This window comes from Catharus ustulatus, chromosome 4 (assembly GCF_009819885.2).
Source record: "Catharus ustulatus isolate bCatUst1 chromosome 4, bCatUst1.pri.v2, whole genome shotgun sequence".
Lineage (NCBI taxonomy): Eukaryota > Metazoa > Chordata > Aves > Passeriformes > Turdidae > Catharus > Catharus ustulatus.
In genome coordinates this window covers 70,520,890-70,532,950 of record NC_046224.1, presented here as the reverse complement: position 1 = coordinate 70,532,950, position 12,061 = coordinate 70,520,890, and the positions used below count along the sequence as shown (strand labels likewise).

The following is a 12,061-nucleotide window of genomic DNA, read 5'->3' as shown; positions in this document are numbered from 1 at the left end:
GTGGTCTCAGCCCAGACTGGGAAATGATCCTGACTATCGCTTCACTTGATAGATGGCACTCCCTAATACACCAGCTCTCTTTCATGTGTATGATTAGGGTTGTCCAGGAGCAGAAATCCGGTTAGCCAAGGTGGGGTCAGAGGAACACCAGAGAGGACCCTTTAGCTTTATCGCTCTGTAAGTTTTAGAACTTCATGTAAACACTTAAGCCGTGAGCTTTGCTAGAAACTCGCTGTGCCTGCCAGCTGCTTTGAGGTACTTGTGCCTCTCTGCAGCTGAGTCGGGCAGGTTGCCTGGTAAAGCTGTTCAGTTTATGTGAGTTACTGCTTACAAAGGCAGTCGTGCAGTTTCTGGCTGTAATTTGCATTGAGAAATTACTTTGCCACCAAAGCCCCAGCACAGGAATTTTAACCTTGCATTACATTATTGCTGTTTTTTATTGACTTGTGGATGCCCCGTGATCTGTTCTCCTGCTGCTCTTGTCCCCTAGACTGCCTCTCCTTTCACTTTTAAATGGAATGAGAAATTGTTCTGAGGTCTATAACGTATTGTTTTGCAGCTGCCTTTTGTAAGAAGCACTTTTCCCAAATAAAAAAAGTAAAAAAAAAATTAAACAAGAAGTCAGTCTGCTCTTTTAAATTTGAAGCTTCTTTTTTTGACCTGATTATTTCTCTGTGTGTTTCTGTAAATAGAAAGGCACTTGTGTCACTTACTAAGCGTAGTACAGAATTCCAGCATTGTTAGAGCCTTTCCAGCAGAGCCTGTAATGCAAGGGACACACTGCAAACAGACAGCTGAGACAGCTGATATCTTGAAGAAGTATCTGGGGCCATTAGTAGGAACTGACATGTCTTGCTTTCTCAGAAGTGTTGTGTTAATTTTATTTTCACTGGACAAAGCCACCTGTGAGACATGCTCTTATTTATAGTTTCCTATTGTAATGCTGTTTGGACAGCAAGTCCAAGCACTGCTACAGGTCACTTCCTGAGACTCCACTGTGTGGAGTCAGATAGAAGCCTTATTCTGCAGAAATCCACCAAGTTGGAAGTAAACTGCTAGAAGCATATTCAGATGCTGGGGGGTAGGATTTTAAGGAAGTTTAAGTGAACAGAGTAATGCCATTTTTGGTTTGTTCAGTTTGTTGTTAGTTTTTTTTTCCCAGGGGCCAAGTAGCAGAGGGAGGAAAGGAATGTAATTTAAGCAAATGACACTTTAAACTGATAAAAGTGAGAAAACAGAAAAAAATTACCACCTCCCTCCCCTACACTGTGGACGTAAGTTGTTACATCCTGTTGGAAAGCTTCATTCAGCTTCATTCAAACCTGCATTTGTAATAAAGCTGGGTTCTGATAAAATGGGAAAAGGTAATGAACTTAACAGCCAGAGCACATGTTAGCTTGCTTTCCCAAGGAGTCAGGAGTGCTTTACTCCCTGCCTGGGTGTAGGTGTAGCTGCTGGTGTTTTTAAAGCTTCCTCCTGTACATGTGACAGGCTGAGACTATCCAGGTGAGCGATTTGCTTTGGTGGAGGCTGGTGGGTGGAGCTGCACAGTCACTGATGTGTTCAGGTGCAGATGCCACTTCATTGTCGTGATGATCCCTCTCATCTTCATTCTTGCTGCTGCTGCTGCTATTATTAAATATTTCTTGCAGCTCATTGTGTTCTGAGGAGCCATGGCTTTGCTTGTGCCCCAACATCCCTGGGGAGTTAAACAGGCTGGTGAGTGAACCATGGTTATCTATTTCTGTTGTTTCATCTTCAGCACTGACTTCCCAGCAGACACTGACAGCCTCAGCATCGGTTCTCAGGAGATGCTTCACCTCTTTTTCTACGTTAGGAGATTTGATAAACTTCTTCTTAGCTGTCTTTGGAGGAATCACCATTTCCAGATGTTTTTTAGGGGAAGAGTGATGCCATGGTTCCATATGTCTCTCTGTCCTTGTCTTTCTACTTGTTTGCCTTGGGGTCAGTGAGTAAGAGTTTGCTCTTCCAAAGGTGAGTGGAGATTACCATCCACAGTGCAAACAAGCATCTGGCAAATACCTCCTGTCTTGTAGAAGGTTTTCTTGTCAATGGTTTTAAGCTCTCGGTGATGCAGGGCAGATCCACCAGCTTGGCTGCCAGTGGTGCCCAGTCTACATGGACAATTCCATGGCTCCCATCTGCGTGCAGCTCAGTGGTGAGCCTGTCCTTCAGGCTGACATCACAGGACTGGACTGCTCTCTGCACAGACAAGGCATATTCTGGTGGCAGCCGCAGCACAGACTGGCTCTTGAGCTCCTGTGGGACATTGTCCTTGCCCTTGCTCATCCCGTGTTATCCGGCTGTGTGGTTACTTGGACCTCGGGAAAGCTCCTGCACAGAGCCCCCAGCACAGCTGCCAGAGCTTCCCTAGTGAGGTTTCTATGTCCAGCACACAAAAAAAAGTTTACTCAAGAACTGTTATTCCTTTTTATGTCTCGATGCACTCAAGCACCACGCTGAGTGCTAAAATCTGTCCTGGTTTGGAGGACAGGTGTCTGCTAAGAAAGGCAGGAGCCTCTCTGAAATGGAGAATGTAAACCCTCTCCCTCCAAATTATAATTTTGAAATCAAGGGGCTTTCAGGCAAAGATATGGGAATTAGGAATAACAGTTCTTTTCTAGGGAAATTAAAACAGAAATACAGTACTACAAAGAAACAAACCCCAAGCCCTGACAAAGTCAGAGTACAACCTGACACCCGTCAGGCAGGGTGTTGGCAGCAGTCCCATTAAATGGTGGCTGCATCCTCCTGCAGTGACAGATGTGGCTCAGTTGGAGCAGTGCTCCTGTACAAGGTGCAGTTTTCCTCCAAAGATCCAGTGATGACATGGATAGGTCTGGTTTTCCTCTGGAATCCAGTGGAAAAAGAGCTACCTTGGTGTTCCAAATTTCAGTTTTTATCTTGGTAGGAACAGCTTGGCTCCTCCCGCTGGCTGGAGCATCTCCCAGTGGGCTGCAGTAATTTTACCAGTCACACAGTGGGACTCAATGGGCCATTAGCAGAAGATACCTCCCTGGAGGAAGGATGGATTGTGAAAAGATCAAGTCCCCATAAACTTCCACCAGCATAATCTTAATTTCAAATCAATAATCTTTCAAAAAAGATGGATCTTGTCACTTGAGGTGCCTTGACTTTACTCCTTAGGGCAGAATATATACATTTAGTTTCAAACAGACCTTTGCCTCTTTTAGAAAATACAGAGTAAGTGGGCTACCTGTTCTCCCTGCTCTGAATGTGATCATACAAGGTAAGAGCACTTTTTACAACTTCTGCTGCTTTAATTCAAATGGTGGTGGCACAGCTGGCCTTTGTGGCCCAAGGTGGATTGTAATCTTTGAGGAAATACCTGGTTCATTTAATGAAATACAAAGGGACTTTGCTGCTACTGCAAGTACAGAGGAGATTTGTATTTGAAGGGGCTTTGAGCTATGGGGTGTCTCATGTTTGGAACAAAACTTGTGTAGATGAAATTATTAATGCTGCAGCAATTTAAAATGAGGGAATCCACATGTAATCCTTTGGGATTGAAATACAATACAGGACTGTGCTGCAGGGATCAAGTAGCTACAAAGTCACTTTAATTGCTAGCATTAGAAAGCCATTAAACTGTAGTTGTGGTGGTCTTCATTTCAGGTTAGCAAAACTAGACTTAGGAGTAAAAACTAAACGCAGTGATGTTCATGGACACAGCAGTAGCAAGGAAATGCAGGATTGCAAATATGCTGAACTCTGTTTATCCATGGGTGTGCTGTTTGCATTCTCTGTCAAGCCAGTCAGCCCCTGCTTAGCAACAGCAGCCTGATGTGACTGCATTGACAGAAGCTGTGCAGGCAGCTGTGTGAAGGTTGATTTACAACAGCAGCATTAGAAAAAAGTGCTTTAAATGATTTTTTAAAGCCCTGCACATCTGAAACTGAATTTCTATTTCAAGGTGAAGTGCTCTTAGGACAAAGGGGCTCTTGGCTGTCTAGAACTATTCTCAAAAGAGTGTGATTTCCTGTTGGTGTAGTTCCAGTTCTTAACACAGTTGCTTAAGAGTAGTGCTTGAAAATTATTTCAGGAGCCAGTTTACTGAGCAATGACTGTTTGGGTCCCTCACACACAGCAGGCAAATGTGGGTTCTGGGAGCTGAGAACCAGGAAACCTCTGGTCACCCTCTGTTGAGACCAGGTGGGGCAGTGATCCTTATCTCTGTGGGAGATATTCTGCTAATGGGCCATCCATTGAAACCAGGCAGGGCATTGTTCTTTATCTTTTCACGACCCATCCTTCCTCCAGCGAGTCATTTTCTGCTCATGGCCATTGAGTCCCACTGTGGGAATGATAAAATTACTGCATCCCATTGGGACATGCTGCAGCCAAGCTGCTCCTGCCAAGATAAAAGCTGAGATTTGGAACATCAGGGCAGCCTTTTTCCACTGGATTCCAGAGGAAAACCAGACCCTTCCACATCACCACTGGATCTTCGGATGAAAACTGCACCTTCCACAGGAGCACTGCTCCAACTGAACCACATCTGTCACTGCAGGAGGATGCAGCCACCATTTAATGGGACTGCTACCAACACCCTGCCTGACGGGGTGTCAGGTTGTACTCTGACTGTCAGTGTTCTGGGTTTCTTCTTTGTAGTACTGTATTTCTATTTTAATTTTCACAGTAAAGAACTGTTATTCCTAATTCCCATATCTTTGCCTGAGAGATTATAATAATTTGGAGGGAGGGAGTTTGCATTCTCTATTTCAGAGAGTCTGCTGCCTTTCTTAGCAGACACCTGTCCTCCAAACCAAGACAGTTGGCTTTTGATTAGTCTGCTTCTGGGAGGTGTCAGTTTGGTACTTTGAAAAATATTTCTAATTATTTTTATTACCCTGTTCCACCAATAGGTAATGTTTCTTGTCATCTGGCCCGGCTGTGACACTAGTGCAAATAATGTGCCACAGCAAAGATTCAAATACTTCTTCACAGTAGATAAGAACTTAACAGATGAGCTCATATTCAAGCTGAATGTGCAGCTCTTGAAACTGAAACCTGTGGGGTAGTAGTAGCTTTTAAAATAGTGTTGTAAACAACATTATAACCCTTGTACAAATGCATTAATGATGCTGTCAAGAAGCACTTGGAATTTGCTTATGGTGCTGAGGAACAAACCATTAACAGAAGGTTCCATAGCAGTTAATGCTACTTTGCCTTGTCATAGCTGGGTGTTTCCATCTGCTCTCTGATGGGGAAAGGCACAACTACAGAGATCCTGCTGAGCTTGTATTTTAATTTAGTGGTTCTCACAGTCTAGAATAACAGGCTGTATGTACTAAGGGGATTTTTCACAAGTTCATAGCTTCATGTATTATTACCTCATGAGTAACAGCGTTACCAATAAACTCCGAAGATTGTTGTCAGCAAGTGCTGCTCTTCACTCATGCCAGGACAGCTGGAAAAGCAACTCTGTGCAAACCATTCAGTGTAACTGCCCAAAGGCCTCATGGAAAATGCCAAACAGAGCCAACCAAAAGAGGTCATGCTCCTGGTTTAGCTGCACAATGGGTAGGTGTCTAAGACTAAGTTTCTTGGAGGAGTAGCAAGCCTGTTGGACCTGTTAAAGGAAAGGGAGCAGCCACAAGCCTGTTCTCCCTGATCCTGTGTTGTACAGCTTTCTGCCAAGAAGCTCTTGCTTTGCCAGTAGCTCCACATGTACAGGAAGAGAACAGCAAGAGCCCTGTAACCTGGCAGCACTGGGCACTCAGGATCACATCAGCCTGCAGAAGTCTCCATACTGAGGGTAAGCAAATTAACTTCATACAGTAGTGGCTAATTAAGATGGTAAACCCAATGAACCATGCCAAGTTAACACTCTGCTGGTACCATCCTTCCTCTAATTCTTGACCAATGAAAGATTGTAACTGGAGATGAAAGCAATTTTTTCTATTGCAGTCTGCTGGAAGATACTACAAAAAAAAAGTAAAAATGATGGATTACAAACTACTACCAGGAATAGAAATATTAAGCTTACATTTAACTGCTTTTGTAGTGCCAAGAGCTGTAGAAACTAGTTGTTTGGAAGCTGGCTTGCCACATTGAAAGGCTATGGTATTTACTGATGCTGAAATGTGCAAACTGGAATGCAACTGCTAGGTTAGTGAAAATTAAGAAGGAATAAAGATTTAAAAAGTAAACATGAGAAAGAGGATGCCTGAGATGGCAGCAGGCTATAGCAAGAGGGGAGCATAGAAGATTGCTCCCTCAGCTTACACAGAGCTGAATTAACCCCTGCTCTTTGCATGCAATAGCAAAGAACCTGGCCAGAGAAAGCATTAAGAATATTAGAAATATTTCCAAGACTATTATTCAATGATTCATTCTCCTTTATTTTTTTGTGCTTCTAAGACAAGATTTTCCAGCAATACTTGCTACATGTTTTCCCCTATTTTTCAAGGACTTGGGAAACAGGGGCAGCCAGCCATTGGGTAAGCTGGCAACACTCCAGCCTTCCCAAGGCTGCTTTGCATGTAACACAATCTGTGTTTTATCGTTACAGAGTTGGAGTTGCAGTTCATAGCTTAACAGTAACTAAGTGATACACTTTGGTACATGTGGACTGCAGTCAAAAAAACTTCCTCTGATGTTTCTTTCTTCCTCCTTCCCTGTTTCCATCTACTGGGAAAAAAAAACTTGCAAACAGAAAAAAAACCCCAAAAACGATCAACCTCAAAACCCTCACCAAAAAAAAACCCCAGCTCAAACCCTTCATTCAGGTCAGGCATACAGAAAAATGAGCCCCAAGTAGCAGAGCTTGCAATTGAAAACCAAATTTTAAAACTGAAAGCCAAAACCTTCCATTGCTACCACCATGTTCAGTCTCCACAGCAGCAGCAGATATACTCACCTAGGGCAGCTCTCTGGTGCCCCCCAAACCATTGCCTTACCGCTCTAACATAATTTAAATTTTTAATCTTTTACCTAATTTAAACCTTGCTGAGTTTTACAGAACTTGCATTCATCCTTCACATTCCCTTGAAAATCAATAGGGATCCTCTCAAGCTGCCATTGGCAGAAGGCTTTTGGTTAAAATCAGCACATCAAAAGCAAGAGGAGGTTAGCAGGGAGGAATGAAAAAAAGGTCCTTCCACTGGAAGCTTTGCTGCTCCCAGCAAGTCCATGCAGCAAGATGGAGATCAGTACTGGAAACAATCCTGACTATTCCAAAGCAAAGTGAAAGGCAACTTTTCTCACCCCAGGAAGAAGTGTATCATGTTCTGCCTGCTGTACCACTGCAGAGATGTGTCCAGGTTTGTCTGGTGAGGAACTCAGGGGAGATGTGAAATCCTGTACTCTTTCACAAGTATTAAGCTCCTTGGGATGGGTGGCTACCTGCCTGACGTCAGGAGAGCTCCTAAAGGAAAGTTCAGGTAGGAGTGGGTTAGTGCTGTCCAAGCATGTGTCAGACTTTTTACAGCTACCGGCAGAGAGGAAAGTGCTTGTACTTAAAACCAGCAACACAGCTTGGAAGGGTCAGTGCAGAACTCTGGTGCAAATTTATCTTCTGACACAGCCAGAAAGACATGTAAGGAAATAATTAAAGGCAATAATTTTTACAGTTCTCTTTGGTTAAGGCAAGGGCTGGCAGCTTCCTGAGTCCTCTCATCTCAGAAGTTCACATTGCTATGTTCAAAGCAACCTGTGCTACCAACAGCAACAATGATCGCTGAAAATATTCACAAGCCAAGCTGCAAGGTAGAAATAGCAAGAGAGATGCCTTGAGGCCACACAGAACACTTTCATCAACTGAACAAAATTGAATCAAACAGCCTCAGAAGAATGGCAGTCTCCAGGTTCTCCCTGAAGTCTCTCTTCAACAGGAGCACTGGGTCTTCTCCACACTTGGACTGGCCATCACTGGCCTGGAGTCAAGACTGAAGCTGTTTGGAGGGCTCTCCCCATGAAGCTGTAAGGTATTTCGAGCTATCAGCTCCTTAGCCATTAATGTGAACACCTCTTCTATGTTTTGAGCTTCTTTTGCTGATGTTTCCAGCACGGCTAAGAGCCCGTGCTTCTCTGCCAGGGTGCAGGCATCTTCAAACAGCACCTGGCGCTTGTCCAGCGAGTCCGATTTGTTCCCTTAAAAGCAGGCAGAGAGATACTTCCATCACTAAAGTCTTTCAAAAATTTATTTTTAAATACAATGCATGAATTCAGTTTCATTAAACAACAGATTTATGTGAGGAGTAAGAGTTACTGGCTAGAACAGGATGTGAGCACATCAGAGCCACAAATACAGACTGTGGTTTAAAACTGCAGCCAAATGAGATGAAATCGAAGAAAAAACTAAAAACTTGTGTTCATTTAATTACTTAGTGTAGGTACTGGAGGTAAAGGATTATTTGGAAGTCCTGTTCTCTAGTAGCTCTAAATGTCAACTAGCATTTAAGTTGAATTTTAAAAAAAATCTTTTAGGGTGATGTAAAAAGACAAGAATTCAGATCAGCTACCTTAATGCCTAAAATATAGACTTAAGTTGTTTCTGCATGTATAGATTAAACTTTTACTTGCAGCACTTTATTCAAAATCCATCATGAAATGCCTCAGATAAAATGCCTTTGTGTATTTAGGCAGTTGCAGCATATGTGGATTTATCAGTTCTAGTAACTGGCTTAAGTCTACATTCGTAGTTTCAAGACAAACCTTAATCAAGCTCCTATCTTGAATATGTATAAAGTAACTACCCTCCCATAAAGTTCCTTATAGTATTTCTAAAAGAACAAAAAAAAAACAAACCAAAAAAACCCCAAAACCAAACAAAACTAACCTACCCCACAAGAGAAAAAAAAAGAAAAAAATCAAGCAAAAAATGGTCAAAAAAAACCCCAGCTTGAGGGTTATTTGGCTTCTTAAAAGGAACCCAACCACCTTTTCCTCCTTCAGTTGCAGATAGGAAAGTTAGGTTTCTAAACCTTAACCTGCTAGAAAGGTGTTTAACATGACTAAGCGTAATTAAATGTACAACGACTTCTGCCAATGTAAGTAGAGCAAACAGCACCAGCTTTGGAAGAATGCACCAAGCTGGATCCTTAACAAAAGCTTCATTTTTACTAATTTCAGAACTTATCTCTCTAAAAAAAAATCAACAACCACCACCATCCCCCACCACACAGAGAAAAGTCTCTTTAGATTCATGACAGAAGATAGAAAAACTCGGCCAAAGTGCAGTGATTTACACGTCCCCTGCCCTAAAATTCCAGGCACTGCATTAGACGCAGGTCAGAATTTATCTTCCAGCAGAAGGACAGGAGAAACCTCTGCAGTACAAGCACGGAGGGCGCTGGGAGCAGAGGCAGCAGCTCAGGGGCCCTGCTTGGGGCTCAGCCCTGGCTGCTGAGCTGCTCTCAGCAACAATAACCATGCAACCCAAGGGAAAGGAACCGTGGCTTCCTACCAGCTGCATTCCCAGCCATTGCTTTACTCAAAGAGGCAGTTTGCTGAGTGCTGGTGGAATGCAAGCAGAGCACTCCATGCTCTGCAAAAGCCACCTCCCCATCTATTGTCTTACCTGCTCGGAATCCCATTACAGAGCATGCATATCAAGAGAACAGAGAGGAAAGATGAGAACCAGGAGTCTGTGCATTCCCCTTCGTCTTGAATTATTGAGCTGCTACATTCCTGTGCATCAGGAGTAGAGGGGTCAGGCTTGCTGCAATTCTAACCTCAACAAGGTGGTCCCTGCCTCCAGCCTGGCAGCAAAGCTTGTTGTGTTATTCCAACAAGAAAGGAACAACCGAAAAAAGGTTTCAATGGGTTTGGTCCTGTCAGGACCAGGCTATGACTCTCCTCATTTTTTTAAGCTTAGGCTGAATTGACACACTTGGTGATCTATTTTAATTAGAACTGAATCCTTCCTTAACGCATAGAGTGTATAGATGCTTCAAGTAGTGGTAGGAAACGAGGGAGATTTTATATTCATATTAAAAAATCTACGTAACACAGTATTTAAAACTAAAATCCTACCAATTAACATCATGACCAAGTTTGCAGCACCATACTTTTCAATTTCATGAATCCAGTGAGGAATGGATTCAAATGTGGACCTCCTAGTAAGGTCATAGGCAAGGATGGCCCCATGGGCACTCCTGTAATAAGACTGGGTTATTGTCCGGAAGCGCTCTTGACCGGCTGTGTCCCACACTTGGATCTGTAAGAGAAAGGACAGAAGCTGTAAAGAGCAGGGAGTATCATTTTCCTATGTGCTTGCCCTCAGCATTTGAATCCCTGTCTTAGGTTGCAATACAGGATGTGACCAAAAGTGTGTATTCTGTAACCGTCTGTTGAAACCAGGTGGGGGCAGTGACCCTTATCTCCACGGGAGATATTCTGCTAATGGGCCATACATTGAAACCAGGCAGGGCATTGTTCTTTATCTTTTCACAACCCATCCTTCCTCCAGCCAGTCATTTTCTGCTAATGGCCACTGAGTCCCACTGTGGGACTGATAAAATTACTGCATCCCATTGGAAGTTCCTCCAGCCAGGGGGAAGAGCCCAACATTTCTTACCAAGATAAAACCTGAGATTTGGAACAGCAAGGGTAGCCCTTTCTCCACTGGATTCCAGAGGAAAACTGGACCTTTCCACATCATCACTGAACCTTTGGAGGAAAAACTGCACCTTGCACAGGAGCACTGCTCCAACTGAATCACATCTGTCACTGCAGGAGGATGCAGCCACCATTTAATGGGACTGCTACCAACACCCTGCCTGATGGGGTGTCAGGTTGTACTCTGACTGTGTCAGGGTTTGGGGTTTGTTTCTTTGTAGTCCTGTATTTCTATTTTAATTTCCCTAGTAAAGAACTGTTATTCCTAATTCCCATATCTTTGCCTGAGAGCCCCTTGATTTCAAGTTTATAATAATTTGGAGGGAGGAGGTTTACATTCTCCATTTCAGAGAGGCTCCTGCCTTTCTTAGCAGACACCTGTCCTCCAAACTAGGACAAGCCCTGTGTCTAGAAGGCAGCCAGACCTGTCCCAGCTCACTCCACTACCCCAGTGTGGCTTTGTCCTCTCTAGATCTGAGAAGCCATTTACAAGTCTGTAGAATCAATCTATAGAGAAGGCTCCAAGGGTAAAGCCAGCTTTGCCAAGAGGCTAAGAAACTCATTTTCAACAACTGAAGGAGAAGATACAGAACATTACAGCCTTTTATGAGCAAAAGAAGAAGAGCACAGAATCCTAATACAGGATACAGAGGGAAGTTCTAGCTGGCAATTTCTTCTGGTGTTTGTGTTGTAAGTCTTCTTCCCTCAAATTAAGCACGCATCGAAGTGGAGCCTTTGCAAACTTTGGGGGTTTTCCCTCCTTGGTGTCCCAGATCAAGTCCCCATATCTCTGAAGACGACTCCCCTCCAAACTATATAGCTATTTTCCCTACGGGCAAAGCACAAGCCCTTTCCTCGAGTAGATGCAGAGAAGTCACGAGAGCAAGCAGGCACCCAAATTAGGGTGACTGCTTCCCCCAGGGCATCTTCCTCAGAGAAAGCTGCACTGGGAAACACCCCTGGTGAGAAAGGCAGGGTTAGAAAGGCAGTCAGCTTTTGCCAGCTGTCCTCAGCAGGGCCGAGCCGGAGGGGCTGTGTATGCCGGCACCTGGATGAGGATGGCACGGCCAAGGCGCTGCTCGGGCCGCTGCCCACACCCACCTTCACTTTCTTGCCGTCGATGTCCATGGAGCGCACGGTGAAGTCCACGCCGATGGTGTTCTGCTGCTTCTCGTTGTACTGCCCCGTCTTGAAGCGGTGCACCACGCACGTCTTGCCCACGTTGGAGTCGCCGATCAGGATGATCTTGAAGAGGTAATCGAAGGCATCGTCCGCGCCGGAGCCGGGGAACGGCATCGCGGCCGCCGGGCGGGCCCGCGGCGAGGCGGGGCAGGAGGAGCCGCAGGCCCAGGAAGGAGCCCGGTGCCAGGCGCTCACCTGCCGGGCCAGGTAGCGCCGCTCGGAGCCGCGGGGCCGCCGGGAGCTGTAGTGCTGTGGCCAGCCCCCTCTCTCCTTC

The 12,061-nt window shown here is 44.6% G+C and overlaps 1 protein-coding gene and 1 pseudogene across 1 annotated transcript; both read right to left on the bottom strand.

Annotated features, from left to right (window-relative positions):
* Positions 1–1,253: 1,253 nt before the first annotated feature.
* On the bottom strand, positions 1,254–2,431 carry LOC116995763 (annotated as a pseudogene).
* Positions 2,432–6,360: 3,929 nt separating this feature from the next.
* On the bottom strand, positions 6,361–11,914 carry RAB19 (RAB19, member RAS oncogene family). Its single transcript, XM_033057209.1, has 3 exons — positions 11,707–11,914; positions 10,021–10,204; positions 6,361–8,136 (listed from the first exon to the last, which is right to left on the bottom strand). Exons 1-3 carry the CDS (start codon positions 11,899–11,901, stop codon positions 7,871–7,873), a joined length of 645 nt encoding a protein of 214 aa, XP_032913100.1. The 5' UTR covers positions 11,902–11,914; the 3' UTR covers positions 6,361–7,870.
* Positions 11,915–12,061: the final 147 nt, after the last annotated feature.

Excerpts from the sequence above, each read along its gene's own strand:
- RAB19 (XM_033057209.1), bottom strand. The coding sequence starts at position 11,901 with ATGCCGTTCCCCGGCTCCGGCGCGGACGATGCCTTCGATTACCTCTTC. Across the intron at positions 10,205-11,706 it reads TCGACGGCAAGAAAGTGAAG|ATCCAAGTGTGGGACACAGC; the intron begins GTGGGTGTGGGC and ends TTTCTCTTACAG. Across the intron at positions 8,137-10,020 it reads CTTGGTCATGATGTTAATTG|GGAACAAATCGGACTCGCTG; the intron begins GTAGGATTTTAG and ends CCTGCTTTTAAG.